This window comes from Dasypus novemcinctus, chromosome 10 (assembly GCF_030445035.2).
Source record: "Dasypus novemcinctus isolate mDasNov1 chromosome 10, mDasNov1.1.hap2, whole genome shotgun sequence".
NCBI classification, from domain to species: domain Eukaryota; kingdom Metazoa; phylum Chordata; class Mammalia; order Cingulata; family Dasypodidae; genus Dasypus; species Dasypus novemcinctus.
Window position 1 is genome coordinate 79,691,722 of NC_080682.1, and position 22,063 is coordinate 79,713,784.

The following is a 22,063-nucleotide window of genomic DNA, read 5'->3' on the forward strand; positions in this document are numbered from 1 at the left end:
AATACTTATTTTAAAAATATCAATGAGAGGGAAATGTAGACAATTATTAGTCAAAAAACTGTTGTGTAAAATTTGTTAATATTTTGACTTTCTTCTATTGAGAGCTTTTCTGCACTTACAAATATTATTTCTAAAATTGAGGACTTAGTTGATATGTAAATTATGATTAGAGACCAGAACAGTTGAGGACCCAAAATGATCAAGGGAAAGTACCTGTTGGAAACCCCCATGACAATAAACCTCTCCTTGTAGTTCCCATTTGTGTATTTCAATTATATGGCTTATGTTAAAATTAGATGAGAATTTCCATTGTATACTCTCAATTTCATAGTTATGTAACTGTCACATAAATTTGATTGTAAACAAAGCCCTTTAATAAGTGTCTTTATTTGAACAATTTAAGAAAGGGTTATTCAGCACAAGGGTCTAAAATAAATGTCTAGTTCCATACTTTTAGTTGATAAATTGTGGAGACAGACTTTGGTTCTGAAGGTGATTTTTATGTTTCCTCATCTGATTTTCCAAAATTTCTAGAATGAGCATCCATTATTTTGTAATAAGAAAAGACTAAATTAAAACAATAAAATTAACTTGTTGAAGTCTTTTATTGTTCTTTTTGTGGTCACTCTTGATACTTAACCACATTTTAAAACAAATGATTATTTTGGCCACTTTCCCCAAACTACTAGAACCTTAGAATCATTTAATTCTGTTTATCCTCTTCCATCTTTGTGTTTTAGTTGACTAATTGAATCTCCTTAGTTCAGAGAATAAAAAGAGCACTTTCCTCTAAGTATGCATGTATCCATACAGTTGATTTAGTGGTGGTACTGTGAAGGTAGCTCTATATTTGAGTTCCAAAAGCTTACAAGTATCCTACTGTGCATGCCTCTTGGAATTTATAATCTACATATATAAAATAGGAAGAAGAACTTTGTTGGTGAGTAAGCCTCTTTCTGAATCTGCTAAGCATCTGTGGGAGTACTTTTACTAAATGGAGTAATAGTTATCGAATCTGACCCTAATATGCATATAATAATGTGATTCAGAATTTAGTTGCATGTTTACTTTCTCTTTATGTGGTTTACAATTGATGTGGCATTCTTTTTCCGTGGAATTAGGCTGAACACATAGACAAGCTATAATTTGTGACTTTAAATGATGTGCACAAGATTTTAAAATCTATGAATACATGCCATTTAGCTCTTGACTTTTTAAACCTACATGCTTGGGTATATTTCTAAGATGGATATTTTATATGGTTCCTTTTGATATGAACCATGCTTGCACTTAAAAGAGTTTAAATTTATCCAGTAATTCAGTATGATTAGTATTTGTGTACTGTACGAAGAGATTTCATAGAAACTACTGGGAGTTGCTGGGTAGATGAAAGAGGTTAGATAATCAAAAGTAGAAAGGGTGGGCCTTAGTGTGACTACACAGAGCCTCATTCTGAGAAGTGCTAGCCTCCACCTTGTGGTTTGGAGGGAAATACTGGTGAGAACATTCTTTTCTCCTTTGAAATGAAGGCCATGAGGGATTAGTTGTTGTTGTTGTTATTATTATTATTATTAGGGAAATAAAACCACAGTGATAAGTTTGTTTCCAAGTTTAGTTGGGCTATAGACCCATAGGTAAAATATTTGACTGTGTAATATTTAAAAACAACAAGTCCCCATCCCCAACCCATTCTCTGTCTACATTAGCTAGTTTTATATATTTGGTATCACTTATTTTGAAAATTGTCATCTTTATTTTGTTTGCTTAAATATTGTATACCCCACTAAATTGTAAGCTCCACAAATGCCAGAATCATGTCAGTTTTATTCTTATTTAGGACTATTTCCCAGTTCTTTGGTAGTAAGTACTCCACAAATACTTGTTGAGTGAATGAACTTAATATATCATGGAGACTCTTGAAATAAGTATTAATACATAGAGACTTATCTCCTTTTGATAATGACAGTTTACTATTCTGTGATGGATATAACATGATTTATTTAACCAGTCCCATTATAGACATTTAGAAGGTTTTTCACAGTAACAAACAAAGCTGCTGAGAGCATCTTGTGTGTGTGTGTATGTATATGTGTATCTGTATATATATCTTTAGTAGTTTATAATGTTAATTTCTTTCATTTCTGGCTATGTCCCTACAAAATAATTAAGCACATCTTACTGAAAGCATATCTTACTGAAATAAGCATATCTTACTGAAATAATTTTACTCCTTGAATAAATGAAGATCCTTTGCCTCAAAATCTTGGAAAGAATGTCAAAAGCAAGGTGTATGTGCAGTGCTTTAATTGGTTAATTCTTTTGAATAGGAGTATCTGATAGGGACGGAATCCTTCTGTCCATAGGATAGTCAGGCTGAGAAGAAAAGCAGCAACCAATATAGAGTAACATTAGAATACCAAGTAAGAGATTAAGAAGAACTCCTTCCAGGGCTAACAGGTACTTCACCTTAACCTTAGGGTCATCATATCTCATTTTGCCTAGATAGCTGTTCTGATGTAATTATCATGTGCATCTTCAGTTCCAGTTTGTCAATAAATTATTTGGTCGCTTTATTTAGTCTCTGTCCTTTAGTTTCCTCATGTATAAAATGGAGATATAACAGTGCCTGATAACCAACCAGTGCCTTGTAGGTGTTTGCTGTTGTTGTTGTTGTTGTTTTAAAGATTTATTTGTTTATTTTCCCCTCTTCCCTTCCTCCTGCCCTGATGTTTTTGCTGTCTGTGTTATCCTTCTCATTTTCTTTCCTAGGATTCACCAGGATTCGATCCTGGAGACCCCTGATGTGGAGAGAGGTTCCCTGTCAATTGCACCACCTCAGTTCCTGGTTTCTGCTGCACTTCACCTTGACTCTCCCCTTGTCTCTTTTTTGATGTGCCATCATCTTGCTGCGTGACTCACTTGCACGGACACTGGCTCCCCACGCAGGCACTTGTGTGAACACTGGCTTGCTGTGCGGACAGTCGCACAGGCACTAGCTTGCCATGCAGACACTCAGGCAGGCACTGACTCACTGCGCAGGCACACTCTCTCTTCTTTTTCACCAGGAGGCCCCAGGGATCAAACCTGGGTCCTCCCATATGGTAGGCAGAGGCTCTGTCACTTGAGCCACATCCACTTCCCTGTTGTTGTTGTTATTTGACCTACCAACAATATTTGCTAACAGCTTTTCCATTCCCTCTTCCTTGAAATAGTTTCTTTACTTTGCCTTTTAACTACCATTTTCTTTGATCTCTTTCTACTCTTTTGGCTACTCCTCCTAGTTTCCTTGCTGGATCCTTCTCATCTTGCTGACCTCGCAGCACTGGGATGCCCCAGGTCCCAGTCTTGAGCCCTGCACTCCTCTCTGTCTCATCTAGGTTTGTGACTTGATGCCATCCATCTGCTGCTGACTTCCAAATTTTTGTCTTCAACCCTACCTTCTCTATAAATCTGAGGCTCATTTCTGTAGTAGATGTCTTAATAAACATCGTAACGGAACACATACAAAACCACTCTTAATCCCTGTCTTCATACCCTATGCTTACCAGTCTTCATCCCAATTAATGGCATCACAATTTTTTCCCTAGTTAATTAGGGAAAAAAGGAAAAAAAAAAACAACCCACAAAAAAACCTTGGCACTATTTTTGACTCTTTTCTGACAGGCCTTATAGCCATGTCCATTCATTCCATTAGCAAATCCTTCTGGCTCTTCCTTGGAAATTCAGGCAGGTCTCGCTGCTTTTCACCTCTATCCCGGATGGATTTATGATAATAGCTTCTTCAGTGGTCTCTTCATTTTTACCTTTGACTCCTTATAATCCATTCCTCCCACAGTCAGTGCTGGTTTTAATATTTAAGTCAAGACATTTTATTCCTCTGCCCCAACCAAACCCGCCATTGGTTGTTTTCATTTCACTCAGAATAAAATCTATTCAGCTAACCTTCTGAATTTGATTGCCAAGTGTCTCTTGCTTGCTCTGTTGTCGCCACACTGGCCCCTTTGCTCTTTCTCAGCTGTGTTAGGCATGCTCTCACCCCATGCTTTAACTTGATGTACCCTCTGCCTGGGATGATCCCCTAGACTGTGGCATGGCTTAGTCCCATAGCTGATGTAGGACTGTCTCCTCAAATGTCCCACTGCCAGTGAAACCATTTCTGGCCATTTTATGTAATTTCTTCTCCTCCCCTCTACCTCACTGCTACTGTCAATCCCCTTCCCCTCCTTCTTTATTTGTTTTTTTCTGAGCACACATCACTTCTAATGTAGTAAGCTTATTTGTGATGGTCAACCCTCCAGGAAACCACAAGCTCTGTGAGAGCTGGGATTTGATTCGCAGTTCCTGATACAGTGCCTGGCACAGTATAGGCATTCAGCATTTTTGGTTCGAGTGGATAGTTGAATGAACCTAAGGAGGTTTTATGTGGAAATTTTAGCAGTCGTAGGATATGGATTGCAAAAATAACCACCTCCTTTTATTTGTAGTTTTTTTTCTATAGGCCATTCTCTGATCTAGAAGAGAAGAGATGAAAATAGGGCTTAGGATATTGGCAGGCAGCAGTGGATAGAGGGGAAAGGAAATGAAAAAGGGAAGTAACAATTCAAGCTGTGGGGAGTGAAAGGTACAGCTACAAGTGTGATGTTGGTTGGCTACCTGCTCACAGGCAACCTTTTGTCTCTAAGTTTGTTAAGCAAAAGAGAACCAATTTTTGAAAGCCCATTCTGAGCTGTAGCCCTTTCAAATAATAATATTTTTTAGGAGGTACTGGGGATTGAACCCAGGATGGCATACATGGGCAGCAGGCACTCCACTACTCAGCTACATCACTCCCCAATGAGAGTTGGTTTTTTCATTTGTTTGCTTCGGTTTTAGGAGATATCGGGGGTCAAACCTAGGACTTTGAACATGGAAAGCAGGTACTCAACCACTTGAGCTACATCTACTTCCCATCGAATAATAATTATTATGTCCATTTTATAGGTCAGGAAATTGAGTCTTAAATGATTAAACAAGGTTCCCAAGGTCATAAAACAATTGAGTGGAAAATCCAGATCTGAAGCCCTCCCAAAATGCATGTTCTTTCCTCTCCTTTATTCATTCTTTTTTTTTTAAGATTTATTTTTTATTTATTTCTCTTTCCTTCCCCACTCCCCAGTTGTCTGCTCTCTGTGTCCATTTGCTGTGTGTTCTTCTGTGTCCACTTGTATTCTTGTCAGTGGCACCGGAAATCTGTGTTTCTTTTTGTTGCGTCATACTGCTGCGGCGCCACTCCTGGGCAGGCTGTACTTTTTTCACGTGGGGCGGCTCTCCTTATGGGGTGCACTCCTTGCGCATGGGGCTCCCCTATGTGGGGGATACCCCCGTATGGCATGGCACCCCTTGCTCTCATTAGCACTGAGCATGGGCCAGCTCTCCACACGGGTCAGGAGTCCCTGGGTTTGAACCCTGGACCTCCCATGTGGTAGGTGGATGCTCTATCCATTGAACCTCATCTGCTTCCTTCTCCTTATTCGTGATACCTGAAGGGGAAAATATCTTTAACGATAATTTGTATTTTATATAGTGCTGTAAACTTTACAGAACATTTTCACATGTTATTTGAATTCTTAAAACAAACTTATGAAATTAGATATCACCTCTTCTATATAGGTAACAAAATTTGGTGTCAGTGATAAGTGATTTGCAACAAATTATATAGTTAGAAAGTAGCAGAGCTAGTGCTTTAAGCAAACCTTCCTGACTTAAAATCTCCTGTTCTTGCTACTGTACCACAATTAACAACAACAAAAAAGACATTTTCCATAACTCTTACAAATTATGCTTGGCATATGATAGTGCTAAAGATGTTGTAATAAAATTATAGAGCTGGAAATAATCTTAAGCAATCATAAAGAACAAATCCCTTATTTTTAGCTAAAATCCAAGAGATTGACTCATCCAGAAAGACTCAGCTAGTTGTTGCTAGAACTGGGTTTAGAATCTAGGTTTCCTCATTCTCCAGGCTCTCTGCTTTTATTACTTAAGAGTTCATATTTTCAACAAATGGTGCTGGGAAAACTTTTGGTGCTGCAAAAGAATGAAAGTGACTGGACCCCATCTCACATTACATACAAAAATTAAATCTAACGCCTAAATGTAAGAACTAAAACTAAAACACTTTTAGAAGAAAACATAGGGAGTGTCTTTGGGGCCTTGTAATAGGCAGTGGATTCTTACACTTTATACCAAAAGAGTGAACAACTAAAGAAAAAATAGATAAATTGAACTCCATCAAAATTAAATTTTTCGTGTGTGCATCAAAAGACATTATCAAGAAAGTGAAAAGATTAACTTACTGAATGGGTGAAAGTATATGGAAACCACATACCTGATAAAGGTTTAATACCCAAGATTTATAAAGAACTTCTACAATTCAAAAACTAAGACAACCCAATTTTTAAAAAATGGGCAAAGGACTTCAATAGATACTTCTCCAAAGAAGATATACAAATGGCCGATAATAAGCATATGAAAAGATGTTCAACATCATTATCCATTAGGGAAGTACAAATGGAAATCACAATGTTGTCCCATTTCACACCTACCAAGATGGCTATAGTCAAAAAGATAATAACAAGTGTAGACAAGGATATTGAGAAATTGGAACCCTGAAGCACTGCTGGTGGGAATGCAAAATGATATAGCCATTTTGGAAAAGAGTGTCATTTTCTTAAAAGGTTAAACATAAAATTACCGTATAATCCAGTAATTCCATTCAAAGATATGTACTACAAAAAAAAAAAAAAAAAAAAGAGAGAGAGAACATGGTCATGCAAAAACTTGTACATGCATGTTCTTAGCAGCATTATTCATAAGAGCTAAAAAGTTAGAAACAAACCAAATGTCCATCAATTGATGAATGAATAAATACAACATGGGTTAACAATGCAATGGAAATCCGAAAAAGAAATGAAGTACTGATACATGCTACAACATGGAAGAACCTTGAAAATATTATGCTAAGTGAAAGAAACCAGTCATAAAAGAGCACATAGTGTATGGTCCATTTATATGAACTGTTCAGAATAGGCAAATCCATAGAGACAGAAAGTGGAGTAATGTTTGCCTAGATTCAGGGATGTTTGAAGATAAATGGGGCATGACTGCTAATGGTTATGGGGTTTCTTTGGGGATGATGAAAAGGTTCTAGAACTAGATTGTGGTAATAATTGCACAACCTTGTGAATATACTGAAAACCTTTGAGTTATATACTTTAAATGGATAGATTGTTTGAAATTTGAATTATATCTCAGTTAATGCTCTTAAAAAAATGCAAGTGAGGCTATGGTTCAAGGAAGGGCCTGGATTACTTAGCAAATAATGCTAATGCTAAAGAATGAGTATGTTGATACATACTCCTCAGTACCTGAGTTAAGTAAGCTTGTCTTACCTAGAAATAGTTTGCATGCATGAAGAGTATTTGTAGTCGTGGTCAACTTGTTGACCATTTTCAAATTCCACTAGTAATTAAGAGCTAAAATGTTTCATATTATCTTGTCTACTCAATGGGTTTGTTTCATAACTTACCCCGACAGAGGGTAAGGAAGAAAGAGAAAAATCTCCTCTTTTTCTCTTTACCCTGTGGGTTTGGAAAGATAAGAGATATGAAGAATAGCTTAATGCTCCCTGAAATAGAAACTGACATCATGGAAAGGTGGTTCCTTCCTTCCTCCTTAATAATGTTACCTCCATAGGGTCTGAAAGCTTTTCTGTTTCCTTTTGCCCTTTGCCTAAAATTTCACTGTAGATTGATTTTGATTTAGAATTTTGCTTATTAAAAGAGTAAGCATATGTTAAATGGTTGGAACTGATAATTTTCTACTTAGTATCTAGGTATACCATGTTAGCTTTCCTGAGGCGGGGTCATCAGTTTTAATTTGGTAGTATAAGGAACAGTTGGAAAAGAAGTAAGGATTTTATACTGTTTTTAGGAGGAGACTCAAACCAGGGGATGGGTGTGGTGGGGGCGCGGTTAGGGCAGCGTGAAAGAGGGTGAGGTGAATGTACTAGGGTGCCCCAAAGATAAGATCTTCGTACTTTTAAGTGTTGTCCAGAGCTAGCTCTGTACTCTGGAAACAGAAACGTAATTCTTTCCCTTTAATTCGTGGGCAAAATGACTCTTGCTTCAGAGGTTAGAATTTAGGGCTAATGCTGGAACAGGACCTGTTTCAATGGTAACTTTTGTGGTCTTATGGATATGACCACAATCTATAACAATGTTTCCATGGGGAAATGAACTCCAAATAATTGACTTAAAAGCAAACTTTTGTAACAGAACCAGTTTTTAAGTTGACTCTGTACTGTACTTTTGCTGGTTGCATACCACACCCATTCTTTTGCAACTAAATACTATACATTAGGTGTATATAGCATAGCTGAAATTTTACAGAAGTCACGTGAAAGGCATCTTGTGGCTTTAGACAGTCTGAGACAATTAGCCACATTGATTGAAGGCCTAAATTTTGTTAAAAAAGAAACCAAAAGACTTGTTAGACTTTCTGTAGTTTTTTTATTCTGCATTAGAGTACTGGGGGGTATGTTATGGAGATAACTATAATTATACATTTTAGATTAAAGGAAATTCCAGTATCAGTCAGGAAAAAATATGTACTTGAGAGGAGGAATATCAAGCATATTGGAAACATTTGACGTAAAAATAAATGAGTGTGTTGCCGGGAACAAAGGTTCTCTGTGACCTGACAGCTGCCGTTAAAAAGTGACATAAGGGAGAGTGCTACTGTGGCTCACAGCTGCCTGAGGTGGCTGCAGTCTTCTCTAGTGTTACCAAAGGAATTTGCCCCTGCTCTTGTTTTAGAAAATAGAGGCTACTGATAGCTAACGAGGTCCTTATATGTGTTCTGCGAAATTAATCCCTAGCTCATTTAACCATCTTCATCATTACTGGGTTTTCCAACAGTCAGAATTTTTTGAGGTTCCAGCTGTGTGCAAGATGCATTGCTTAATTCCAAGGAACTTCTAAAAAGCAGGAGATGGATCTTGGGTATCTCAGATCTAGCTGGGCATAGATAACAGGATTTTTTTTTTAAGGCAGTTTTATTGAGATATATTCACATATATAATCCATTCAAAGTAGATAACAGGATTTTAACAGGAACTCTATTCTAGTTTCTGTTGGAGTCCCAAAAGCTGAAAATTAAAGCAGTGGTGCCAAGATTCCTTCATATTCCGAGGACTTGGACTGCACTGATTTGCTACCCTTAGCCCATACCTACCTCCAGGGAGTAAGAGCACTGAGAGTTAAGGGTTCTATGGCAAGAATTTTTTTTTGAGAGAGAGAGCTTATTCTGAGATGTGTTCTGTGCCCCTCCCCATACAGGGAAGGGGAGCAGGGCAATGCATCTCTTAGGCCCCCTTCATTTAAGCCAAATGATGGGGGAAGCCTGGAAAGAATCACTCTGAGAATTTGACATATAACTTCTGAAGTTTGGGTTTATATGCAAAGAGAGTTCTGTTGATCGCAAATCATATTTCCAAAGAAAGTGGGTTAAAAAGCATGTTTCCCTGAGCTTCTGGATGGAACCAGCTTGAAGCCCAACTAAGGGGATGCTGCACATGACCACCTAGAGCAGGGGCTCTTAACCCTTTTTAGCCCATGGACCCCTTGCCAGTCAGGTGAAAACCACGGACCCTTGCTAAGTCCACACTCTACTGTGTATTATTTAATAAATATATCACACCTGCAACAACACGTCCCCGCAAGAATAATGTTCTTTTTGAATTTCAGTTCAGGCTCTTGGACCCTTGTTAAGAACCTCTGACCTAGAAGGTAACATGAACCAGTAGAGGATGCCGGGACTGAGGACTGGAGATGTAAATGGCCAGGTCCCATTCAAGTCCTGGGAGTTACACTTAGAAGGTCCCAACTCGCGATGCTCCCAAGAAATCCCCAAGTCCTCACGAGAGTTAGCAAGGATGTCAGATTTCATTGGTTTGACCTTTTCAGTCCCTCTTAATTCTCCCCATTCCTTCAGCTCCAAACCCAAAGGGTCCAGAGTCAACCTTCTTGGGGAGAGAAGAGATGCTGAATAAGATGGGAAAAGAGACAACCTGACTGCACTCCAATCTCAGGCTCCCCAGTTCAAGCTAGGAAGGAGAGACGCTTTCATTTGGATGGGTATTGTCTAATGCAGTTAAGACACTGTACTGTGCATTTTAATTATTGCAGTTCCAATGTTCTTGGGGCTGCAAATGACCAACGGACTATTTAAAACTGAAGAATGACTGGAAAAAAATGAGACTCGCCTTAGATTTCATTCAGGAGCAAGGAAAAACTTGTCCCAGAGGGGCTTTGAAGGAAAGTTTTATACATACTTGCTACTGAGTATAGCTCATTCAGTGTATTGGTTATTTATACATTCATAAAACCCATACATAAGAAGATAAGCAATTATGAAAGGAAATTGTAAGTATCAATTACTTGGAATAGATACTTTCCAATTCACAGCTCTATAATAAGGCAGAATATAATAATTTATTAAGGGCTTCCTGTGTGTCACACTATGCCTGTACATTTAAAAAAACTAGAATATTTTTACTTTCTACAACAATCCTACAAGGTTAATATTATTCCCATTTAATAGACAAGGAAACTGAGATTCATACAGGTTAAATGACCTGCCTTAGTTTCCCACAGTTAGTTGAAAGTGGTGGGACGGGAGCCAGGACTGTCCGACTTACAGTGCATGCTCTTTTCGCTGTGCTCTGCTGCCTCTCTGGGCGGCCACACACCCACCACCAGGTGGCTGGTGGAACAGGTGGTAACCTCAGCAAACAGTGAGAGGTACGCAGTAGTCACTGGTGATCACAGTTCTTACATCCTTCTCGGCAACTTCCAGTGGACTCTCACCTGGGGAATGGGGGAACGGGAGGTGTTCTTTGCACCAGACTTCTGGGAGACTTTTCCTTTTCCATTCTTTTTTTTTTTTTTTAATAAATCCTCTTTGAAAAAAAAAGATTTATTAACTTATTCGCCCCCCCCCTCTCCTCCCACTCTGCTGTTCTTGCTGTCTGTGTTGTCTCTCTCTCCTCTAGGATTCACCCTGGTTCAAAATTGGAGACCCCTGATAGGGAGAGAGGTTCCCCGTCAACTGTGCCACCTCAGTTCCTGGTTTCTGCTGCACTTAACCTTGACTCTCCCCTTGTCTCTCTTTTGATGTGTCCTCATCTTGCTGTCTGACTTAGTTGCATGGGGCACCAGCTCACCACAGGGCACTCACACAGGCACTGGATCGCCACGTGGGCACTTGCGCAGGCACTGGCTCACCAACTGGCACGCTTTCTCTTCTTTTTCACCAGGAGGCCTCAGGGATCGAACCTAGATACTCGCATATGGTAGACAGAAGCTCTGTCACTTGAGCCACATCAGCTTCCCTTTCTTTTAAAAAAGGTACAGAGATCACACAAAATGGTACATTAAAAAATATGAGGTTCCCATATACCCCACTTCCCACACCCCCCTCTCCTCCCACATTGACAACTTCTTTCATTAGTGGGGTACATTCATTGCATTTGATGAGTACATTTTTGAGTACTGCTACACAGCATGGATTATAGTTTATGTTGTAGTTTACACTCTCTTCTAGTCCATTCAGTGGGTTATGGCAGATCCTGCATCTGTCCCTGCAATATCATTCAGGACAACTTCACCACATCTGAAGTGAGCATTGGAATAGGTCCTCCTTAAACTAGCCCAGTGCTCACCGTTTACATGGCTGAGGAACTGCAGGTTAGAGATACTGATGAATTTACCCAAGGAGTGAAACAGCTGGGAAGTAGGATGGATTCTGGATTTGAATTTCAGGTCTGTCTGACTCTACCATCTACACATTTTATTCTTAACATGCTGCCTCCAGTGAAGGTTTTATAAACAACTCTATTAACAGAAAGCAAGTCCTCATAAAATCTCAGAATTCTGTTTATCTTAAGTTGTTAAATGTCATGTATGTTTTGTGGATAGACGTGAAAATAAGGAAATGCTTCTGCTGGTTTAGAATGAAGAAGAGCAGAGAATCCCAGAATTTTAGGCCTAGGATGTTTCATTATCGGATGTCTGTAAGTAGCGTGGGGGGAAGGGTTGAGGTTACAAGATCTCAAAAAGGGAGACAAAAGGAATGCGAATTTCACTTAATCTTGATTTTACTGGTTTCGTGAAGTGAAATACACAGCTTATTTCTTGTAGCACTTTTGCTCTTTATTTTATAAGCCAATGAAGGAATGAAAAATCTGGAATTTTACTAGTTTTATTAAATTAGCACAATTTTTGAACATGAGCTTGGGGTCAGACCTGGATTTAAATTGTAGTTCTCCTACTTATTAATGGAGTCACATTGAAGAAAGTGCATTAATTCTTCTGTGCCTTACTTTAAGAGGAAAGGAAATAGATCTAAAGGGCCATTCTATGAGTTAAAATGAGAAAATATTATATATACATAATAGCATATATAAACTGCTTGTCACTTGGTAAATGCCTAGTAAGTGGTGACTGCTGTTTCTGTGCTTGAAGACATTTCATTATTTTGTGGGAGCAATGGAAGAAGGAATGGAGGAAGAGTATGAGTGTGCCTTACCTCAGGTAGAAAAGTGTTAATAGAAAGAACCTTGGAGAAGGAGCCAGGAAACTGAGTTTAGTACTGGACCTGCCAAGGACACGCCAATGACTTGCTGATGAAGCTTATATACTTGCTGATTGAGGGAAAAGGTGGCAAATAAAAGTAAAAAAAATTCACAAATATATTATGAAACGCATGTTATTTCTAGGTATTTGTATGTATGTATGTATTTCCTGGAAAATACTCTGATCAAGGGAAAAATTCAGGCTTCCAGATCAGTTGGATTCAAGTAGAGTGAGTTGAATATCAGAGTTTAAAAAGATTCCTTATTCTGGTCCCTTGATTTGACTCTTTTGTGGTATCACCAGATTTTTAAAAAATTATTTTAATATGAAAATTGTCAAATATATGTAGAAATAGAATAGCAGAACACACACCCATATTCAAGTTACCAAGATTCAGTAGTTTTCAAGATTTTCCCACATTTGTTTCATTTATCTCCTCCTTCCTCCCCTCCCTCCCACCTCCTTCCCCTCCCCACCCCTTAGGTTTTTAGAGGACTCCTGAGACTCTCCTCTGAATGGTGCTGTGCTCAGAAATGTCCTGAAATTTGTTTCCTTTACTCCCCAGTGGTACCTTAGACCTAGCCACCTATCGTTTTTGTATGTGAGGGACTGAGGACTAAACCAGGGTGCTGGATTCAGTTTCCCAGGCTCCAGGAAACGCCAGCCCCGGAGTGGAGGACAGGCACCGCGCTGTGGCAGGCCTGGAAACTGCACTTTCACCAGGAGCTTGGTGCCCCGGGAAAGTAGATCGTCACTCCTGCCCGCTGAACATCCGCTCTCTTTCCTCCCCTTCCCCCTTCTTAATCTTCCTTCTTTGAACGAGAAGATACCTAGTCGGCAGTTCTCTTAGGAGGCCAAGCAGAACTCCTGTTGTGCCATCTAACTGCATGCAAACAACAATATTCCTGCTATTTCAGCCTACTAATCTTGTGTTAGTAGAGGCTTCTGACACTATTCCCCAGATCTGGCTTTATCTCCCTGTCTGAGTGGGATAGCTTCCCTAGTCCTAAACTTGCTCACAGCTTATAACCACCTTAAATAGACCTACTTCCTTAGCCCTTCTTCCTGCCTGGAAGACATCCTCTGAAAGGGAGCGTCCCAATTCCGGTTCTTCCCTGCTAGATCCTCCTGCTTGCATCCTTTCATGTAGTATCAGGAAAGCACAGGGCTGTCTTTATCCTCCTTCCATCTTCCTCCCCATTTCCCAGCCCAGTTGTTCCTCTCAACTCTTTTGTCTCCCTCTCCTGCCCTTGCCTGAACCTCTACTGCTATCTAGTACAGTGCTATACTGTGCTTGTACTTTTCCCCCTCCTCCTCCCTTCCTCCCCCCCCCCCCTTCTTCTTTTTACTTTCTGCTACAGAATATCCTTTCTAGGCTGTGGTTGGGAACTTTTTTCAACTTCAGGAGAGAGCTTTTCTGGCAAATTGCTGTGCCTCTGAATTTATAGGCGAGTGCACACATAATTCCTATGCATAACTGCAGAATCAAGACCTTAAATTTCCTTGCCTTCTGAATAATCTATTGGCGCTTCACGCTGTCTCTGCTCGTTGGCCTATACATTTAACACTCTCTCGCCATCCAGTGGTAGCACAGGTACTGAGTGTTACGTTGAAGGCCGGGGCTCTGTGAGGGTGGGGATCTTATCCCCGTGGATCACATAGTAGGCATTACATAAATAATTGCTGAACAAATAAATGAAACTAAAAGCAAGAACAGAATTTCAAGTAGTGGAAAATAAGACTTTGAATGGCATAACTCAAATGGGAGGGCTTTGAATATTGAGCTAAAGAAACCACTGAATCTCGAAAGCAACAGGGAATCATTTTATTTATTTATTTTATACATATACAAATGCACAGAATCTTAAGTGTATAGCTTGATGAATTTTTACACATGTGTATACCCGTGCAGTTATGACCTGGATCCCAAAAATATTTCCATAACTCCAGATGGAGAGCTGTTTACCTTGATTCACATTTTAGATATCAAGTCTTACAGAGGTAGATAGGTTGGGCTAAGATCACATGGTTGGTCTGTGTTGTAACTAGGACTGGAAATACTATAACTCTTCCCAGGAATAGCAAATCTTAATCCGAACAAAAGTGCTAGTTCAGACTCTGACAAAAGCAATTAGTTTTTGTTATGGTTAACATTTATTAATCATTAGCATCTCTTGTTACTTCATCTACAGTACTTCATTTAATCTCCTCCACATGGCTTTACTGTCCCTATTTTACAGATGAGGATGCTGAAGTTAGAGAGGTTAAATAATTCGCCTCAGGTCCACCATTAGAAACTGGTAGAGTTAGAAACCCAGAACTCCATCACCAGACTCTGATTTCTTCTTGGTGATCTGCTGCCTCCAATACGTGGTACCCAAGTTTAAGGGAAAAAAATGTCTTTGTGGTAGGAGGTGAGGGTTGTGTTTGTTCCCTGCACACAATGAATGCTCTTTTTCAGGCCTCTTCTGACTGATGCCTTAGACTTGTGAGAGGGAGTGGAGTCCTTGAGTTCAGTGACAGGCGCCAGAGTGATTTTCCCTGGGAGGGCTCTTTAGGAGGAGGAAGGTTCTTTCAATGAGGACAGCTCTTTAAAATTGATATGTAGTGAGAACGTGTTTGTCTCTACAAATTATGAAACAGGACACAGCAAAGATGAAACGTGGACCTAAGTATCTAGAAACTCCTCCAGCAATTGCTTTGTCTTAAAAATTGATGAGTGGAACACACGCATGCCAGTGTTGGTTAGCAAGGTGGCAAAATTCTAACATAGTTTGTATTTCAAGAGCTCTAAAGAAAATATGAAACTTCCACATGCCTCCTAAAGGAAAAGCAATCTATTGTAATGGCCTCCAAGTTGCTTAAAGCCACTATTTTCTACATGTGCTCATGTTGTAGTCATCTCTGTGCAAAACACCCTCACAATGAAAGAGTTCTAGCTATTATGCATGACTTGGATATTTGTAAAAATAAATTTAATATTTGTACGTTCATTAGGTTTTCAGACAAAGTAAGAGGTATGATACAGCACAGTTAGGCATAAGCTGAGTACTCAGTGAAAGTCAGGTTTTATAACATGAAAGCATGGCAAGAAGTATCAGATTGCTATGGAGAAACATGTTACAGGAAGCTAATCTTAAGAAAAAATATAAACAGCATACCTTATTTACCTCGTTTGGTGGAAGACTGCAGTTTTAAGTTATTTAGAGTAGTGAGAACAAAGGATGCTGTTGTTAGTTGTGTTTAATTTTTGAAGAGGTGTGGGTGCCAGAACGTAAGTTCAGGGGGAGCGGATGTAGCTCAGGGGTTGAGTGCTTGCTTCCTATGTATGAGCTCCTGGGTTGGGGTTTGTTCCCTGGCACTTCCTAAAAACAAACAAACAAAACAAATGAAAAAAGCAACTCTCATTCGGGAGCAGATATAGCTCAGGGGTTGAGTGCTTGCTTCCCATGTACAAGGTCCTGAGTTCAACCCCTGGTTAAAAAAAAAAGGTTCAGGATTGTTTCGATACCTGTTTTTTTAAAAAACTGGTTTTATTGAAACGTATTCATAAATCATACAGTCCATCTAAAGTGTACAGTCAGTGGCATTTGGTATAATCCCCAGAGTTGTGCAATATCACTTTAATCAATATTAGAGCATTTCATTACTCCACACACAAAAAAGAAAAAACAAACAAAAATTTTGCCCCTTAGTAGTCACCTCCCAATCTCTCTATCCTTCTCCCACCATATATAATGCTAATCTATTTCCGCCTCTATAATTAATATGCTCTACATTTTGTGTAGATAGTCAAATAATATGTAGTATTTTTTGGTCTAGTTTCTTTCACTTAGCATACTTCCTTTTTTTTTAGATGTCTTTCTCCGCACCCCCTCGTTGTTTGCGCTTGCTTGCTGTGTCTGTTCATCTTCCTTGTTTCTTTTTTTCCCTCTTCCCCTCCTCCTCCCCACCACCCTGTTGTTTTTGCTGTCTGTCCATTTGCTGTGTGATCTTCTGTATCTATTTCTCTTTTTGTCTTCTCTTCTTGTTTTTCTCCTCTAGGATTCACCGGTATTTGATCCTCTGATGTGGAGAGAGATTCCCTGTCACCTGCACCACTTCAGTTCCTGGTTTCTGTTACGCCTCGCCTTGACTCTTCCCTTCTCTCTTTTGTTGCATCATCATCTTGCTGCGTGACTCACTTGCACAGGCACTGCCTCACTGCATGGGCATGCTTTTTTACCAGGAGGCCCCAGGGATCGAACCTGGGTCTTCCCATATGGTAGGCGGAAGCCCAATCATTTGAGCCACATCCGCGTCCCTCCTTGTTTCTTTAGGAGGTACCAGAAACTGAACCTGGGACCTCCAATGTGGGAGTGAGGTGCCTAATTCTTTGTGCCATCACCATTCTCTGCTTTGTTGTGTTTCTGATTATGTTTTTCTTCTTGTGTCTTTTGTATAATCTTGTTGCATCAGCTTGCAGCATCTGCCTGTCATGCCAGCTTGCAGTCTTCTTTAGGAGGCACTGGGAACTGAACCAAAGACCTGCCGTGTGGTAGGCAGGAGCCCAACTTCTTGAGCCACAGCCACTTTCCAGAATACTTCCTTTTATTTATTTAACCATTGGTGGAAGGTTTTTAATATATTACTATACACTACTGTCCATAGTTTGCTTTGGTTGCATTTTTCCCCAGATAGCACCCTATTATTAACATCTCGTAACATTAACGTATATTTGTTCTGTTATGTTTTGATGCATTTTTTTAATTTTAATTTTTAAAAGAACAGTCAAGCATACCATACAGGATTCCCATACATTGCCCCACCACCAACACCTTACACTGTTGTGACACATTTGTTAAAAATGATGAAAGAACATCATCATAATATTACACAGTATAATGTTAGTTTTGTTTGTAGCAATATCTATAAATGGGCATGGGGGTGGGGTGGGGTGGGGACAAATTTCTACTAAACTGCTCTGGTTGGTAAATATTTATCTTATAGACTGCTTAATAAACCATACATTTCAGTGAAACAATTAAAAAGGAAATAGTATTATGGATACTGATTTCTGTAATAAAAGTAAAAAAAAAAAAGAAATAAAATGTGGACAGTACCCCTAACAATAAAATAAAATTAAAGTTTATATATGAAGCCATGGTAGGCAGTGCAGTGGACTTCCCCACACTACTGGCAGGGGTTGCTTTCCCGTCCTGGCCCTGTTCACAATGCTGACTTTTGAGTAGCTTTCTGGTGTTTGCGTAGGTCACCATGCCAGGGTTTATCACTGAAGACTATGGCATCCATAGAGCCTGAAGTCCAGCTGCCAGCAACCTTTGCCTGAAGAATGGGTATCGTGGAACCCCCTTGGCACTGGTTCCCAGGATTAAGCTGTCTTCCTCAAATCAGTCCCTCCAGTGTTTCAGTGAGCCTATGGAAACTGGGATATCAGGGTTAGTCCAGAGGAAAGCAAAGGAGATAGAGCAGAAGAAGGATGTGTTTAGTGTGATATCGTTAGTGCCCTCCTGTGAAAGGGGAGGAGGGGTACATTCTTTCTAAGATTGTCATTGCTGTTGTTTTCTTTTCTAGACCTTTTCCGAAAGCTGTGAAATATAATGCTCGGACTTATAAGTGCAGTTGCCATTATTCTTTCCTTTCTAATGGTGATGATTTCAAAAGATAGCAGTGGGAGGCTTTGATGATGAAAGTAAAATTTAAGATAAAAAAAACAAGAAAAATACCTGTGAAAGAATAAGTTTGAGATTCCTGCAAGTAAGGAAATAATATTTCCTTATTAGAATATACAGGGCAGCTGAGAGGGGAGTAAAACAAAGCTTTTAAAAAGTGTAAGTAAAGAAATGGAGCAAAAAAATACAGAGGATGGATTCTTTCAGGCCTCAAATTTTTGTTGTCTCCATTTGTTTCAAACTATTTTTGTTAGAAATGATGCTTACCACCATGTTGCATAGTCAGATGCCTGATTTTATACCTTAATGTGTTTTTCTAGAATTTGAGATCCTGTTTCTGACGCATAAATAACTATGAAAAGAAACTGCAGTGGACTTTTGCAATCTTCTTGCATATTTTAGATATGGTAATTTTTAGATATTTGGCACCTTTTAACCATTTGGAAGGTTCTCTAAAGGGATTGCATTTAGTGGGGAATTAACATAGTAGGATGAACTCTGATAGAATGAAAATATTTGATTAATTCGTGGATAAGTGGATTTAATAAAAGTGTATTGGTATATAAGTAGGCCAGTAACTGTAAGTTTTAAAATAAGGCTATTTTTCTTACAGTCCTATTTTGTGACGGATTATGATCCAACCATTGAAGATTCGTATACAAAGCAGTGTGTGATAGATGACAGAGCAGCCCGGCTAGATAGTAAGTAATCTATCCTTATTTAATAGTTTGCATGTCATATTTTTAAAAATGTAAACTATGATATTTTGCTACTATAATTGAAATTTTAGATCATCTTGAATATAAGCTCCTATCTTTCATTAGCTTTGATTGATGAATCTGCATATCGGACAGTTTAAATATTCCTGACTCCATAAAAAGTAAAACTGTAATTGGATTGCTCTTGTATTCTGATGCAACTAGTTTTATCATTGTAACTTGTTAAAGTTATATTTACAAGTTGTATTTATTGGATGTTTGGTAAAAACATACCAGGTTTCAAACTCCTCCTACCTTTTGGCGTAGGCTAAAATTGTAAAATGGGTGAAGTGAATATTACAAAGTTTCAATATTTGTTACTTATTTAGATGTATATAGGACATATGCTTTAGCAAATAGTGTTCTGTGCCTCATTAAACATCCTACTTCCCTGCCAAAAAAAGCTCTGTTTTGTTAACTTGTATGATTCTTTTATTCACAGAGATTAAGATATTACATTAGAACTTGCACTTTCTACGGTATTTCCCCTGAAGGGGAAAAACATCTGAACGTCTTTAGAGGTTGTATCTGACTCCATTTGCCTAGATGTATTTGATATTTTTAACCTTGTAATTGGTATGCTAATGTATTCCAACCACAAAATCAACCTGGGTTGATGAAGATAAACTTTGGAACTGCCTTTTTAGAGTACATTTGCCTTTAGTATTGAAAATAGAGTACTAAGAGGGGAAAGCCGTTTCTTCTTATACTAAGTATGATGCTCTTTAGAGGACCCACATCAATTGGGGCTGCACGTGTGGGGAAGTGGTTTATAAAATGAAACACAAATACAGTTACGTCTGCTGTTTTCTTTCTCTTTAGTTCTGGATACAGCAGGGCAAGAAGAGTTTGGAGCTATGAGAGAACAGTATATGAGGACTGGCGAGGGTTTCCTGTTGGTCTTTTCAGTCACAGATAGAGGCAGGTTTGTACCAGAATTAAAATGTGGATCCGCTGTTCATGTCTCGATCACTACTTCATTGAATTTTCTTGTTTTTATAGAAAAATGAAAAGAAATAAAGCACTAAATGGGGATGAGACTTGGCTGAAATCTGATACTTGACCAAATTGAGTGATTTGTTTTTCTTTTTCTAGTTTTGAAGAAATCTATAAGTTTCAAAGACAGATTCTCAGAGTAAAGGACCGTGATGAATTTCCGATGATTTTAATTGGTAACAAAGCAGATCTAGATCATCAGAGGCAGGTGAGAAGGAATTCAGCTTGTTGGAAACCAATTGCTCAGTATCATACTTGAACTGATATATTTATGAAACAATTGAAAGTGCCTCGAATAAAAAACAAACTATGCTGTATGCCACTTAAATGTTTATAGCTGAGTTTGGCACATTGGATCTTACAGAAGTCACAAGGTAAGCAATAAAAAGGGAGGTAGATTTGGGAAATTTAAAGTTTTACGTAGCTGTAAACAGAACTGATTTCTACAAGTTCTCTTCACATTTATAATATCTTGGGTAGCATCCAAGATCCTAATTTAACTAGATAATCCAAATTACCTTGAAAGGCCTAATTTATTCAGTATTATACTAAATTACTTTCATTTTGAAAATGGCTTTGATTTAAATAATAGTAGTGGGATTTTTCCTAAATTCCATTAATGACTGAATTTTTTTGTTTATTCTTCACATTGGTTAGCTCTAATACCAGTAACCTGCAAAAAAAGAATATTTTTAGTATTTAGTTGCAGACTAGTTTATTTTTACTTATTTCTTACCCACTTAACTCAAATTAATTTATTTTGGTATATACTGTACACTGTCAACTTTTTTTGGGGGGAGGGGAACAAGGTCAGATGTAAATTAATGAAAGCTCTACATTATTTGTGTGTGTTGTGTTTTGTATACATCTTTATTTTAGGTTGTAAGTCACTTCTCCATGTCAGAAATATAATTTTAAAAATTATTTCTTAACTTTTGCAGGTATTTAAGTACTCTTATTTTTATATAATCCCATGTTGCATATTCTTAAGATTTTGTTGAAAAAGTAAGAACATCAGGAAAAATAGGCAGCAATGAGGACAGCCTTCCATTTTGGAGTTTATTCTTGTGTTTTTTTTTAACTGTTTAAAGCACATCTTTTTAAGAAGGGTTGTTTCTCTTAGCTGTTATTAATAACTTAGAACATCTTCATAACGTTTTGCTTACTAACTGAAAAGCATTTTTTTTACAGCACATTTTAAATTTAAACTTCTCCAGAAAAAAAAAAAAAGAAAAAGTGCTCAACTCATATTCAGCCAGAATTACTTTGGTAACAAAACCAGGAAAGGACAGCACTAGAAGGAAAATTACAGGCCAGTCTTACTCATGAACAGAGATTCCCAAATCTTCCATAAAATACCAGCAAACCAAATCCAACAGTGTGCAAAAGAGATAAAACACTAAGACTCTTATTATCACAGGAATTTAAGGATAGTTTAATATTAGCAAGTACATTCATTTTATTCACCGTAATAATCGATTAAAAGAATAAATCAGGATTATCTCAGTAAATGTAGAAAAAGCATAAAGCACAGTCTTTAATTTGTGCTTGATTTGCAAAATTTTGTTGGCAGCATATATCAAGTTTGAAATATTGACTTAGAATGGGATTATTGTTCTAATGCTAAGATTTACAAATGTTTACTGATAATGCTTGGTGTAGAATATATTTTATTGCTAGGTCTCTTTCAAAACTGAATGATTATATTGTTAAGTTTAAAAAATTTCATCTTCATTTCAAACCACTGTACACTGTTTGCAATAATTTATAGTGCATTTCACATTGCTCACGTTTGTGTAGATAGTCCACCTATAGTTTTAAAAATTCTGTTCTTTTGGCTATTTCCTTGTGGATTTTTGAACCTAATTATTTTTATTAAATGCTGCCCAGTAGGCCTGTCTATTGCTTTTCTCGGCTTTTTCTAGTACTAGAAACACTTTTATATGTAGTTGGATCTGGGAAG

The 22,063-nt window shown here is 38.2% G+C and overlaps 1 protein-coding gene across 2 annotated transcripts in view; it reads left to right on the forward strand.

Annotated features, from left to right (window-relative positions):
- Positions 1 to 22,063, forward strand: part of RRAS2 (RAS related 2) — a 75,615-nt gene that overhangs the window by 42,370 nt on the left and 11,182 nt on the right. Inside the window, exons 1-4 of one of the 2 annotated variants that reach the window (XM_004472522.4) lie at positions 18,735 to 18,753; positions 18,960 to 19,047; positions 19,927 to 20,029; positions 20,200 to 20,308. In XM_004472522.4, the coding sequence (XP_004472579.1) occupies positions 18,751 to 18,753; positions 18,960 to 19,047; positions 19,927 to 20,029; positions 20,200 to 20,308 (303 nt within the window). In that variant the 5' untranslated portion in view covers positions 18,735 to 18,750. Of the gene's footprint in view, positions 1 to 18,734; positions 18,754 to 18,959; positions 19,048 to 19,926; positions 20,030 to 20,199; positions 20,309 to 22,063 lie in introns of those variants that run through there. The other variant, XM_058305708.2, reaches the window with a different exon arrangement.